The 14623-nt window shown below is 39.4% G+C and overlaps 1 protein-coding gene across 3 annotated transcripts; it reads left to right on the top strand.

The window, feature by feature from the left end:
* Positions 1-501: 501 nt before the first annotated feature.
* LOC137184805 (uncharacterized) lies at positions 502-7990 on the top strand. Of its 3 annotated transcripts, none has more exons than XM_067592827.1 (5): positions 502-1360; positions 3163-3650; positions 4141-4303; positions 4771-5309; positions 5460-7990. In XM_067592827.1, the coding sequence occupies exons 1-4, from the start codon at positions 1079-1081 to the stop codon at positions 5272-5274; spliced, it is 1437 nt and encodes a 478-aa protein (XP_067448928.1). In that variant the 5' UTR covers positions 502-1078; the 3' UTR covers positions 5275-5309; positions 5460-7990. The 3 variants fall into 3 exon arrangements, with proteins under 3 accessions (XP_067448928.1, XP_067448927.1, XP_067448931.1); XM_067592826.1 differs by having other exon boundaries at positions 4771-5297; positions 5445-7990; XM_067592830.1 differs by having other exon boundaries at positions 623-1360; positions 4141-4207; positions 4771-5297; positions 5445-7990.
* Positions 7991-14623: the final 6633 nt, after the last annotated feature.

Raw genomic sequence — 14623 nt, forward strand, 5'->3', positions numbered from 1 at the left:
GGCCTTAAAATACCGTGCCCCAAGTGATCAATAAAGTAATTTACAGTCCAATTTTAGCAATATGGTGCAGTTTGGGGTGTTTTTAATCTAGTTTAGTTTAATTTGCACATATGCAAACATCATAAAAACAGAAGTGGAACAGATGTGAATTGGGAAATTGATTGATTGATTAATTGACTTTATTGGATACTTTGAAAAGGAAACAAATTAAACATTAAAATTAAATTACACACTAAAACAAAATAGGGTAAAACAAGAGACACATAAAATAAACTGAGTATTGCTGCGCCAATTGATAATATTCATATAAAAAAGAAAAAATAGTTAATTAGACATCATGAAGATTAGCAAGAGATAGAAATTTATAATAATATCAGATAAGAATAATATAAGAAAGCAGCTAAGGCCAAGAAGATGTTGACAATTAAGAAAATGAAGGTGACCTTAAATAGAAATGTGTCTTCTCTGGTCTGTGCATGCCGCTGAATGTGAATGTCTCATAGCCACATTTTAAAAGGACACTGTGCTACTGCATGAAAAGGTTAAGATAATTAATTGACAGGATCACAACAAATGTATCATTTAAACTTTATTCTTATAGCTCAGTGATTATTATAACCCAGACTAGCTTAGGACAGAAGAGTGCAACTGCTACAGGCCACATGCATCAGCTCTGGCCTCAGCTGCAGTAAAAAATAGCGCACAGTAGCAGACTGCCGGACGTGTAGTCTTTTCATTAGATGACAGCAGCGCACATGGTGGCGGAGGCTCAGCCACTCCCGGTGGCAGCCGGGCGCCCCCACTCCTCCTTGCTCTTCCTGAATGGACGAGCACGCTACCTACGGTCCACGCCTCCCTTTCTCATCTCCAGCTCAACCTCCTCATCACGAACTCGCTGCAGCCTCTCGGTACTTTATTGTGCGGTGATTTAAACTAGGCCAATTTACGCAGCGCCACTTAAAGGAGCCATCTGAAGTAAATCCCCGCTAACACCTCGGCCAAGGCTGTTTTTGACCCACCGTTTCCTTGAATATCACCTTCTCTGCCTCGCTAGAACATTGTGTCCTTTGAGGGGAAAATGACTGCCAAACATCGGAGAGGGAAAGGCAACCACAAACATGAAGATAACTTTTTCAAAAATGAAGTTATGGAGTCAGAAGTTCGCTCTGGAGGGAGTAATAATTACGCTCTTCTCTTCGTTTTATTTCTGATGATTGTAATTGGCGGTGCCACAGGCGCATGGTTCTGTTTCCAACAGCACCAAACTTTAACCTACTTAACTGACAATCTCATGGGCATGCAGATGAAGATAGTGAAATTACAGTCCTCCCACGAAGAAATGCGACAGTCAAGTGGAAAGGTAAGGACTTAAATAAATAAATAAATAAATGTGGTTTGTCACCTGAGTTTGCAGGCATCAGCAGCACAGTGTGCCTCATCTAATGACCTGTATCATATTATGAATACACTATGAATCTTATTTTCATGGGCCATTATTTTCACAAACACTAAAAAAAAACAGGTAAAGGCCTCACCACATGCTGCTAGTTGCAAATAAGGAAAGAAGAGCAGGCCTCTTATCAGATTTCAAAGACCCCTGCTGGTGTGAGTGGCTACAAAACGTTGCTATTTCCAACATCCACACTGCTGCTGACGTTTGTAATGAGGATTACTCTTGACCTACAAATGCAGGGACAGGGACTTTTATTAGTGACTCAAATACAGAAAGTCTATTCACTGTCAAAGTTCACTGTCAAAGCTCTCACTGTGTGGAAAGTAACTGTATTATAATACCAATGAAGAACATGCTGCCAGAGGATGCTGCCCAAAATAATAATAAACAAGACAGTAGTGTGCCAGGGCTAAATTTAGTCTTTGGATACTGAACACCAGCTCAGAGGCTGTTTACAGCCTGGAAGATTGTAGGGAAATACAGATTGATTATTGTCTTGTTTCTTCTGGATTTCATGACACTGTAAATATGTGTAAATAAATATCAGTGTGGGCATCTTCCCTATTAATAGTACTGCCTTAAGAAATAATTTAGAGCTGAAACAATTAGTCGAACAATTGATTAGGTGATCATCAGTGATTTTTCACTATGTTCTGATACTTTATAGATGATTAAAACAATTAATTGATAATGAAAATAATTTAGTTGCAGCCCTATTATAGTTACATTTCTAGTTTTATGTATCTGCATGAATGAACTGACCCTGTTATGTCACCGTAAACTGAAGCTAATGGCTGTTGCGTCACTCTACCTGAGAAGTTCCTGGTATTCCAACTATTTTGAAGTTGCTGCAGGCAACTGTAGGGAGATGAGCAAGATGTTTTTGAAGCACTTCACCAAAACAAATCCGCTCCTCGCTCCTTTTCTCCCTCCTGCAACTCTACCTTTCAAATGAGGTTCAGGGAGGTCAGTGTAGCAAAAACTCTGTATGGGAGCAACTCTGCTAGCTCAGTCTTGTCTCTGAAACATTTCCGGTACCACCTAAAATGTATTTTTCATGACTCATCAATGTGGCACTGCAAAAGTTACACCAGCGCAGCCTTGGTTGGCTTAATAGCCCGAGTTTGGCTCCTGATGAACATGAATGGGGGAAAAAATCACTTCTTTCTTTCTTGCGCAACTTTGCTCCATTCCAGTATTTAGTTTATTTCATATAACTTCTCTTCTAGTTGCAGGGAAATAGTTGTACTGAGCTGTCCATACATGATCAGACCTCTTCTGATTAGTTAAGATTCAGATTTTGGTATGGATAGTTATGGGGCTACAGTCCATAATATTTGATTTATTATGAGTTGCAAAATAATGAGAATTTGAATTAACTTACTAAAATGATTCTAAAAAAATGCTTACTCCTTCAGCCCTTGCCTGCAGCCTTTGGCATAGGGCTGAGTAGTATATCCTGATATAGAGGGAGCAATTACCTTTTTGTGAATTGACTACTAGAGTGGACAGAATTGAACATGAAAGTGGCATCTCAGAACTTGGTTGACATAATATGGCCAAATCTGAGGGGGGCTCATTAATACAATATTTGTAATTGTTTTGGAGACAGTGGTTAAGAAACTATTGAAGCACCAGTCCAGTGAGAATGATTGTCACTCCCAAGTTGCCAGCTTGACTCAACATCACTCCTGTGTGTCTCGTTGCAGCTGCACATTTCCGAGAGTCTGGAGGCTCGCCTGAATGCCCTGGAGGAGTCTTATGCGCTGGCCCAGAAACAGGTGGGAATGGCCATGGCTACAGCTGAGCAGCTCAAGACATCTGACCTCCCCGCTCAGGTGCTGTCGCTCCACACTGAGATGAAAGCACGCCTGGCAGAGATGCAGCAAGCCACAGTGTCTCTGGAGCAGCTGAGCCAGCTACAGGCCACGCTGAGGGAGAAGAATGAGGAGTTTCAGGGTGTCAGGCTTCAGGTGGAGGGCCTGGTGATGCTGAGTGCCGAACTGTCCCACAAGGTTGAGGTTCTGACAGGGAGCCTGGGAGAAGCAGAATCAAAGCTGGATGAGAGAGTCGGGCAGGTTGCCACGCTGAGTGCCACCCTGGATGGACAGACCGCTGAGGTGCTCAGCCTGAAGGAGCAGCTGGACACTTATCAGGCTCAGCTGGAGGCCAGCACACTGGAGATGGCTACTGTCAGGTAGGTTGTGGAAAAAGCTGTGATGCTGTGGAGAAAATAGCTCACCTCCTCTGACCCATAACGTTATGTTGACTTTGTTAAAGCCCTTCTGGCTGCCACTGTCTGCGTCTCTGTGTTACTCTAGGCCAGTGTTGGTAGGCCTCATATTCACATTGTGAGATTGCCCTGATCTGTATAAACATTTCCTTTGTATTGATGATTTCTGGAGCTGAATGCTCTGTGTAAAATTTCTTTTGTATGTAAAATCTGCACTCTTTGAAGCTTAGGCAAACATCATGGAAATGTGGTTCACAGGCTATTGTTGCCTATGTCAGACTCAAAGAAAATTGTAAGGCTATTGGTTCCTTTTTAACAGTAAAGATTTAGGCTTCATAGGGCACATAGGTAACCATGTGTCATATTATACTGCATGTCACAAATTCTGTTAATTAACTGCATAAAACATCTTTTGAAACAATGATTCTCACTCTAAGTTTGTTCTGTGTTTCAGAGAGTTGCTCGAGAATGAACAGTCCCAGCGGCTCCAGCAGGCCGGTGTGGAGGAACAGCTCAATACGGTACGTCAGAGTCTGCAGGATCAGAACTCAGCAGCCCAGAGTCTACACTCTGAACTCAGGGCTCAGCTGGAGAACATACAGACGCAGGTTACCCAGGTAACCAACACACAAGCCAATCAGATTCCTCCTCACTGAAATAACTACTTAAATTTGGGTCACAGATGTAAAGAGAAGACTATTTAGATATAATGACATTCTCAAAACAGTTAGCAGTGTATGATAAGATTAAACTTGAATTGTAATGGCATGGACATGCCTTAACACACAAACTGTCAGTTCACATGATCTCTTTACTATTTCTGTTCACTGCGTGCCCCAGAGGGAACCATAATGAGCTTTTCATCTCATTAATTTGAAGAAACTAATTGCCTGGCATAGATTCTCTAATGGATTCACATCTACACTTACAGTCATGCAGTATAGATCATGTTTTATATGTTGTAATTCTCTCAACCCATTTACCGAGTCACCTGGTTGTCCAGATAGCAGAGCTGTAAATGATTTTGTGTCCAGACTCCAGTCATCTGTGATCTTTATATATTTTATTGCTTTCCTTGTCTTAGCTGGTGGGCGAAACTCAACCTCTTGCTGTGCCTGTGGAGCAGACAGATGAAGAAACTGCTCCTGCTGCTCATGAAGAGGCAGCTGCAGCAACTGAAGAAGAGGCACTTCCTGCAGCTGTAGAAGAAGAGGCATCCAACCCAGTAGAAGAAGAGGGAGTTGCAAGTGAAGTGGAGGCAGCTGCAGAAGCTCCTGTTGAGCAGGAGGACGCTGCACCAGAAGAAATTGCTCCTGCAGAGGAGGTGGAGGCAGTAAAAGAGGATCAGACAGAGCAACATGAGCCAGAACAGACAGAAAAGGAGATACCTGATGAGGAGAACCAGACAGCAGATGATGAGGCGGAGGTGGCGGCATCTGAAGGAGAGGAAGTTCAGGAGGAGTCACTGCTCGAGGAGGAGAAACTTAATGTAGAGGAAGAGATATCGGAAGGGGAGGAAGAACAGCCAGATGTAGCACCTGAAGAGGAGTTACCTCATTGGGAAGAGGAAGATGGAGAGGAGCTTTAAGAAGATGATGAAGGAGGATGAATGTAAGTGAGAATGTATCAGAAAATATTCTATAAATAATTTATTGACATAAAAAATGTAATCAAATATTGTTTTAACAGTATTGGCTTACTAATATGCTCTAACCAACATATCCTTCGTAATATTTTCTATTTTGTTATGTTTTACAGAATGCACGTCACCAGAAAGGGATTTTTTCCACACCTGACATACCCACCAAGGAGAAGGGGAGCTTTCTCATTCTAAAGTCACTGTCTACAAAATGACAAATACGAAGATATTATTGATTGCTGTTGTTTGGGTGTAGTATAAATGATGTGGTTGCTCTTTGAAAGGCAGAGCTAGTCAGAAGAATTCAGGTCTGAGCTAAAAACCTGTACCTCAAAATATAAGATGGCTGTGAAGTTAAGGTTAGGGTGAGTGATAAGCAGAGTGATAATAATGAGTATTTCAGGGTTTACCTGCCAATGACAACCTCAAAAAGCCTTAATCCAGAAAGAATGACTGTCTTTCTACAGAGCATTTTCCACTTTTAAAAAGTCAACTTTTTATCAAGGTTAGGTTCTGTACTAAACTGGAAAACTAAAAGCCAACGCATAACCTGTTTATTAATGCACTTGAAGCCATAAGTCATGCCTGTCTTGGTGACATTAAAGTTTGTTTCTTTTTTCAACTGCCTGAGGTATGTTGTGAGACAATATTTTAGAAGAAAAAAACTAAAGCAGGAAGTAATTTATTGTATCCTGGTTGTTTACACATCAAAAATGGCCAATGAAAGAGCTAGCAAAAAAACAAAAAAAAACATTTTGATAAGACAAACAAGAACAATTCCTGGATTTATTTAAAGTATAGGACATACCGTAGTTGATAGGATTTTTTTTTTTTTACTTTTTAAAGTACTTATTTGTGGTTCAGTACTTAAAAACTAGAGGATTACTTGTTATAGTTTGGCTCATTGTATTTTTTGCACTTTTTTTTTTAACTGATTACAATTCCAGCCAGACAGAACACAGCTTTAGTATTGTAAGATACTGTGAGGTCTTAAAGCTCGAGCCCTCTACCAAGAACACTTTGCTTTCACCTACATGATTCTACTGCTTTGCTACTTTTTAATTTAAATATGCACCAATCCAAATTCAGACTTTGGAAAACTATTTAGTTCTTTTTGGGGGCCTTTAAAAAAATTTAACAGCAGATATAATCTATGCATTAACAAATAAGCTGTTGTTTATAACTGTCAAAGGAGCTTAGTGAAGCACCTCAGGGACAAAATGTTTTCCAGATGGCCTGAAAACTATCGCAGTGCTGATGTGCAGCTAAATTTAGATTTTTAGAGCAGCAGTGACATGCAAACAAACCAAGTCGTTTTCATCCAATATAACACCAATCTGACCTAAGCAAACTACACTAAGGTTGCAACTAATGACTGTTTTCATAATTGATTAATCTGCTGATTATTTTCTCGATTAATAGTTTGGCATGGTTAACATCACAAAACATTAAAAAAAAAAAAAAAAGCCTATTGCAATTTCCTAAATCTCAAAGTGATGTCATCAAATGTTTTGTTGTCCAACCAGCAGCTGAAAAACCCCAAAATATTCAATTTACTACCATGATGACCAGATAAGGAAAATTAGCGCAAATGTTCACATTTGAGGACCTTAGAAAGGAGATTGTTTGGATTTTTTTACTTTAAAATGATTTAAAAGGAATTTTTGATTATCAGAGTAGTTGAAGACATTTTCTGTCCATCGACTAATCAATTAATCAACTAATCGTTGCAGCTCTAGACTACACTGGCTAAAAATCTATATGCTGATTCAAAGTAACACATTCAGTCAAAAGACAACTGACAAACTGCAGTTAGTTGTGTAGCAATAGCCAGACCACGTGTTCAATGACAAAGTAAATGTTCTGACTAAACAAACAAAATTTTTCTGTTGAAACTGAATGTCTGGATTACAGATTAATCAAAGTTTTAACTTCCCAGTTGCACACACAAAGCTTTTGTGAGGACATCAGTTCAACAGTTTGTAAGATCAGAGTCAAGCTGTAGTGGAAATACACAGGTGTGGGGATGTGAACTCACACAGGTTCAGCTACATATCAACAAAACAGAAGGGCTACTTTATACTGCAGAGTCTTGTCAGACTTTTTAGCTTTAGGTTGCGCATAGGCGGAGTTTTGCAGCAGGACATTGATCCTAACATGGATGGAAGCAGCACCAGGATTGTGTGTGAGGTCTGAGGACGAGCAAGGAGTGCTGCTGTTCATGGCTTTTCCTCCACAGTCACCAGATCTCAAAAAAAGGGCAAAACATACTGTCACATCACAAGACTGTCTCTCTGGGATGCTCTGAAGACAACTACAATAATGTGAATCCTCAAATAATGCAAAAAAAAAAAAAAAAAATCACTGCTTGAAAGAATGCAAGCTGTGATTAGGGCAAACAATAGACATATCAAATATATTGTTATAAAATGATCTTGTTTTTAGACAAATGTTTATGTATACATGTTTCACAGCTGAGGAATAAGTTTCTGATAAATGGTTAAACGGCTTCTTGGTAGTATAGTAAGACTTTTGGACATCACTGTACATTTTTACTTAGACTTAACTTCACATTTACAATGTGCACTTTTTTTTTGCCAAGGCTTTGGTTACTGCCAATATGACACTTTTCACATGGTTTTTAAAATAAACTCTGGTTCTTTCACTTTTGTATTCTTGATTCTGTGCTGTTGTGTCAAATTCAATACGGTCATGCAGAATTTATATTGATCATATTTCATTATCAGCGCATGCAGCTGGGTGCAAGTTACCTCCCTGCTTTGACATTATTGTAGGATGTATGTCTGATTAGCTATACAGATCACCATTAACAACCTCTTCATTCTGCTGTCCACATATGTCAGGGTTTACATTTCCCCATATTGTATAAAGGAGTTTTTATTTGTCAGTTAAACAGTTTCAAAACACCTGTTTCTATCATCTTCAGCCTGACGTTCCCATGTTAAGTTGTGATGAAAACACAATAAACTGTCAGAGTTTGGTGCAGTTTATTGTCAGAATTACAACATGTGCATCTGTTATGTGGGAGGAAACAATCCTACAGTCATTGTAATTAACATCGTTTTGCCCATTGCAATTTCCTATAGCCCAAAGTGATGTCATCAAATGTCTCGTTGTCCAACCAGCAGTTGAAAACCCCAAAATATTCAATTTACTACCGTGTTAAGACTTTTCACACATTGTAATTTACATTTACATTTTACACAAAAAGTTAAACAAGTGTTGTGTGCACATCCCATCCTATATTCACACCAGATGCAGGACAACAGATGAAAAAGGCTTCATTTATTGAATCGCTTTTTCAGTCGAATCCATTTTTTGGGAGCTAAAATCCTGTATGTGGATTTTTTTTTTTTCAAACATTTACATTTTGCCCCAAATTTCGACAAAATGGATTAAATTGAACACAACAACATACATATCAGAAGAAAAGATGCCACCCTAGTTTGACCCTTTAGTTTGACGCAGTAGGTTGATTGATGTGTTGTGCTGTTCATCTGCCTGGTGTATGCTGAAATAAGCTTGAGTCCTTCGCCCTTGGCAAGTAAATCAATGAATGTATGAATATATAATTTGCTTCCCAAATTGTATAATTATGCTTCAACACAGTCATCCCCTCCCAGTAAAAGGAGCCGTACAGGAAAGGAATGATTGCAACACACTATCATGAGGTTCATATAATTTATTATTTGGTCAAATAAATCCTTGAGTGCTATTAGCAGAAATGGGTTTGCTGCCCACACGTTTGACTGAACTGAAGTGTGTATAGACTTGCTTGCATCAGACTTTGGTAGACAGAAAGTCTAAATTGATTGTGTGTGCATCATCCAGATAAGCAGGAAGTCTCTCTCTCTTTCTCTCCACCTCTCTCTCTCACTCTCTCTCTCTCTCTCTCTCTCTCTCTCTCTCTCTCTCTCTCTGCACTCTAGCCTGTTCCAGTCATTTTGTACAGCCTCTCCCACTCATCACTGCTGCAGTGCCTCAGTGCCTCAGTCTCTGACCCTCCACAGGGACCATGCAAGCATTTGTTCCCAGGTAAGTTTCAGAGTTTCATGAGCCATGCTATTCTATTCCTGGATTTTTTATTTCATCAATTTTAAGCTACTGTTTTGGCAAAGCTCCATGTCCTCATGTAATTATTCTCAGCACAGGTGCTGTAGGCCTTATTAAATTGATGTAATGTGAGCTTGGAGGTTGTTACTTTGGGGGCTGAAGATTAGTTTCTCTCCTTGATCTACTTGATTCGCTTCTTTTATGTACATTAGTAATTTTTGCCTGAAGGCTATTATTCTTAGCAACTATTTCAACTGATTAATTATTAATGCATATTCATCATGTAGTTTAAGAGGAGCATTATATATGGGGAGCAGGTTTTGTGCAACAGTGTTTGTGGATAAAATCTATACTGAACTCATGATTGTAATTATACAATTAACAGATCTGCAGTTGTGGTAGCTCTAACTTGTTTTGCAGTTGATTTTTTCGCTATAACATTTCTTTTATCACACTTTGGATCTGTGCACAGTCTTTAAATCCATATCCTAAGCTCTGTACATTATATACAGTAGAGTGTGCTGCTGACCAGCCCGTTGACTCTCAGTCAGGATTCAGGGTGACTCCACTCCTGAGAGATCAATACCAGTAAAAGCTTACAGTACAGTAGCAGAGGAGGGGCGGGCAGCTCGGGGTAAAACATGAGCCTCTCCACTGATGCTTGCTCAGCTCTTTGTGTTTGTCTGTGAAGCAATGGCCGGAAATGATACTCATGCCTTGAAGTCACAATGAAAATGCATTCGGAGAACACCCCACTTCCTCAATCATATATATTTCCTGTTGAAGTGGGATACTAGGGTGGAGGAAGAGGTTTTTCAAAAGTGTAAATCAGTGGGATGTTACACCTGCTGTAGTGGCATGAGGCCGCAAATAAAGATACACAGCAGGAAGGAAGTAGGAGAAATGTGGCGTTTTTTGCATTCATTATTGAAAAGATTTATATTTTATATTCTATACACTTATCTAACACAGTGAAAATATTTTACATTTCATTAATTCATTTGATTTCATTGATTTGCTTCTGCCCACCAAGGCTGGATTAACAACTGGTCAAAGTGGGTAACTGGTGAGTGAATGGATGGATGGTTGGATAGGCAGGTGGATGTCCTGGCCTGTCTGTGTATGCTGCTCACACAAGAACAATGAGTTTCCTCAGTTAGCGAAAAGCCAGATCACTGAGTGCCGATTGCTTTTTGTTAAGTTGATTAATTGAAATTTTGAATAGGAATGGGAATTGCAACACTTAAGTACAATATTAATTGTGGCTTATCCTGCATTATGACTTAATTTTGTGGAAATGTCATAAAAGATAGAGCACATCATTTTCAAAACAAATTCACTGCAATCTGTCTCTCTTTTTCAGTGCCAATTTAAAATACCTGAAGTTAAAATACAGCCTCTACATGTATACTCCTCCTCCCTGAAATTATAATCACAGCAGTTTTGTACTTGATGTTGCATGTCAAAAAAAAAAAAAAAAAGACACTAATAACATCTGTCCTTTGCTGCTTTCCACCTTTTTGAAGCATTCAGCAATAATATACACAACTTTGTATGTATATGATTGTGTTTGAGTATAGGTATATTTAATCATGTTCCATTTAATGCCTATAATGTCCCAATTTGATTGGATTTTATATTGGATTTTATAATTGTTAATTTTTAATTTCTTGCCTTGTCTGTGTAGCACTTTGTAAGTTGGGTTTTAAAAAGTGCTCTATAAATTAAGATTGATTTTATTATTATTGTATATTTGTTCCTGTCTGCTGTATTTACCCGTCCTCTCCTTGAATGTTTTGTATGGCCCTCTGTGTACATTTCTCTGACTGTGCCCTGTTGTAGCCTTTGCACTTCAAATCTTTATGGTTTACTTTTTTTTATTGACTCAGGTTGTATCTGACACCAGTCAGGGATGAAGAGGCAGAGTCTCAGAGGAAAGCAAGGTCTCGTCATGCCAGACAGACCCGCAGGTCAACACAGGTAAAGAACAAATGGCTCACAGAAGTTTTTATTGGAACGTGTGTTGACAGATATGATACTGTATGAATTTCCTGCAGGGTGTGACTCTGACAGACCTGAAAGAGGCTCAGAAGATCAACAGCCTGTCTCCTCAAGACAGACAGATGGAGGAAGGAGGCACTCTGGATGACAGGTCCTGTCTTTGGAAAGGCTTGACAGATGACAGGCGAGTCAACGTCAGTCTGACAGAGTCCAAGGAACCAACAGAGATTAGCCCAAAATGGAGCAAAATGGATGAGGTTAGTCAAAAACAGTTTGCAAATATTAATTCAAAAATGAAGTCATGCTTTCTGCTGCAGATGGGGTTGATCTGTAACTTTAAGTACTGTTTGTGAGCCATTTTTACATTTTAATCTGAATTATTATCTTATGCACATACAGCAGGGGAACATTGAACCCAGGTTAGAAACCCTCGCTGAATCTCCAATCACAAGCCTTTCGTTTTCATCTATTACTGGATCCTGTGGCCTGCCTTCCTCCTCCAACACAAGCAACAACTCCTTCAGAGGTCAGAGAATCACTGGGTCCTTTTAAAGATAAGATAAGTGCTCACAAAACATTTATCTTCCAAACATACTTATATACATAAGAGGAAACAGGTGCTCTGTCTTTAAATGCAGGCTATGTTCTCCAGAGCAAAGTCAGGAAGAGAGGTGGCACTCCATAGTCAAAAAAACAGCAAAAGGAATCACCTCATGTATTGGTCTTTTAGATGGATTTATTCACAATCATCTGTCAGCCCACTGATTGTGAATAAATTAATCTAAAAGACCAACACATGAGGTGATTCTTTCTGCTGTTTTTATATGTACCTACATACTTAACATACAGTACATACCTTAAATCATTCACACATTAAAAAATAAATTAAAAAACAACAGTAATGAAATTGATTAATCACTACTTATACAGCCAATAAAATAATATTGCATTATTATTGCACATTGTACTGTAATATTCCACTTTTAACATAATGTACTTCATCAATGATAATCAAAACAACATGAATTGTTCATTTTTCAGTAGTGATCAGTCGATAAGTCCAACTACTTGTGCATACGTTACATGTGCAGCTGGTGAGAGACGGTGGAGAGATGAAAATCAGAACCCTATTGAGGAGGCAGCACAGCTGAACTTTGCCACAAAACAGCAGCAGAGGCGACACTGCTGTGATGTCAAAGAGTCAGACTACAACATTGCGGAGGTATGAGGAGAACTTTTACATACTTTTAATTTAATAGTAATCACAGATAGCCCAAGAGGAAAAAAGGTTTGAGCTACCCTGCTTTCCTGTTGTTTTCCTTTGGTACCACTAGATGGAGCTAAAGGGTTTTCCAATTTATTTTCTAATGCCTAGTTTGACCAAGGAAAACTGAGTATTTATAGTTCGCTTGATACAAACTACTTTCTGACGGATTGAGAGTCCGTGAGAATAAGTTTCACAGTTTTTATGGCATTCTTTGATTATCATCAACAAAGTAAAAGCAATTCCTTATTTATAAAAAGTGCTATCTAGATATCAGATACTGCGCAGTTGAAAATATTATGCCACCAACAATAATGTTATCATCCAGTATGAATCAATATTCATTAGGGCCATTGTTTCATATCCACATCCTGTCTCTCACTCACCCGAAAACCAAATATGCTTCAAAGGCAGCTCTGATCTCTGATGCAACAATTTGAGATGTACTGCAATCTTATATGTGAAGCACACACACAACACAAAAAGTGCTGGTTAATATCTCATAGAAAGACAGTCCAGGAGAACCAAAGCCCCCCCTGCCCCTCCTCCCTCTAAGTCGCTTTGCTTCTTCACATCACATGGCTGAGGTGTCTTAGCATTCCATACCATATTGGGCAAAACCGAGACGCTCTCTGCTCAGTCTTAGCTTTGGATTCAGAGGGATTGCCTTCCTTTTTCTTTCACCCTCTTAACTGGATGCTTCCTCCACCTCTGTGCCGCATGTGAAAAACCCTGACTCCGAACCCCATGATTCCTCCTACTGGGTGCAACTTGGCAATTCACTTGAGTTTCGGTGAAGACATTTAATTAATTTGTGTTTCTAAAAAGAAGACGTTCTAAAATAGATACCGCGGCGAAGGCCGGAGGGGGCAAAGAGATGATAAGGCGGTGAGGGATGACTTTTAGAGGAGATTATGCACAGATTATGAATGTCCTACTTGTGATACAGTATGAATGGAAAGTGATTTCCCTGAGAGCTGACTCCAGGTCAGCGGATCAGCTGTCTCCCATGGTGGAATCTGAAGCAGAGATCTGTTAGTAACATGAGAGTCTCTTAGCATTACCGAGAGGACTATATCTGTCTGTGATAATCATACCGAGCAGCAAGATTTCATCAGAAGCATGACAGGCTGCCCATCACTGGAGTCGACCTCTGCTTGACTCCATGATGATCTGAACAGATTTTCCACATTGCTGTTTCAGCAACAGAGAGAAAGACAGGTGTTGAGCAAGTCAGCTGCAATCATGATTAAAGGAATAGAGAGAGGTAGAGCAAGAAAGAATACCTTTACAGCCAATATTTATACTGCCACTTTATACTGGATGGGATTAAGTAATTAGCTCCTGATGGCAGTGTGTCCTGCTCCCTCTTCCACATTTACTCCGACTATGGTGGCTGCATCTGTGGCTCATTATCAGTATTGTTGAAATGCATGACAATAACATCTCATATGGAAAGTCCGGAAACTAAGGCTGGGGATCAGACTGGGGGAACTCCAACTTGGGCACCAACACCAGTCCCAAAGTAGTTCACTGCCACTATCAGTCATATTCTTTGCAGATGGTTTCTGGTGAAGAACAAATATACTCTACATACACGGTGAATACAATCGCCGATATTCAGTTTTACAAACTATCTGTCACAAAAGAGTGTATTGTTGATTTTATGTAATGCAAAATAGTTCAAGAACCAAAGCTATCAACACAAACCTTTTCAGAAAAGTTTAATATGCAAATAAGGTTACTTTTCTCTATATGTGACCACTGTCTTACCTTTCTTATGTTCGGTCTTTCAGAGGTATTTTGGTCATATTATGAGCTTGGATGGTTGTTCAGTAGCACTAAACAACATCATCAAAGTCTTTTTGTCAAATAATCAGGTCTTGCCTTCTCTTTCATATTCTCTCCAGCTTTCTATTTTTTCTCCTTCTGTGTTTTTGTTTTATTTCGTTCTGTCCT

Source organism: Thunnus thynnus, chromosome 6 (assembly GCF_963924715.1).
Source record: "Thunnus thynnus chromosome 6, fThuThy2.1, whole genome shotgun sequence".
In the NCBI taxonomy this organism is placed as follows: domain Eukaryota; kingdom Metazoa; phylum Chordata; class Actinopteri; order Scombriformes; family Scombridae; genus Thunnus; species Thunnus thynnus.

Excerpts from the sequence above, each read along its gene's own strand:
- LOC137184805 (XM_067592827.1), top strand. The coding sequence starts at position 1,079 with ATGACTGCCAAACATCGGAGAGGGAAAGGCAACCACAAACATGAAGAT. Across the intron at positions 1,361-3,162 it reads TGCGACAGTCAAGTGGAAAG|CTGCACATTTCCGAGAGTCT; the intron begins GTAAGGACTTAA and ends GTCTCGTTGCAG. Across the intron at positions 3,651-4,140 it reads CTGGAGATGGCTACTGTCAG|AGAGTTGCTCGAGAATGAAC; the intron begins GTAGGTTGTGGA and ends TCTGTGTTTCAG.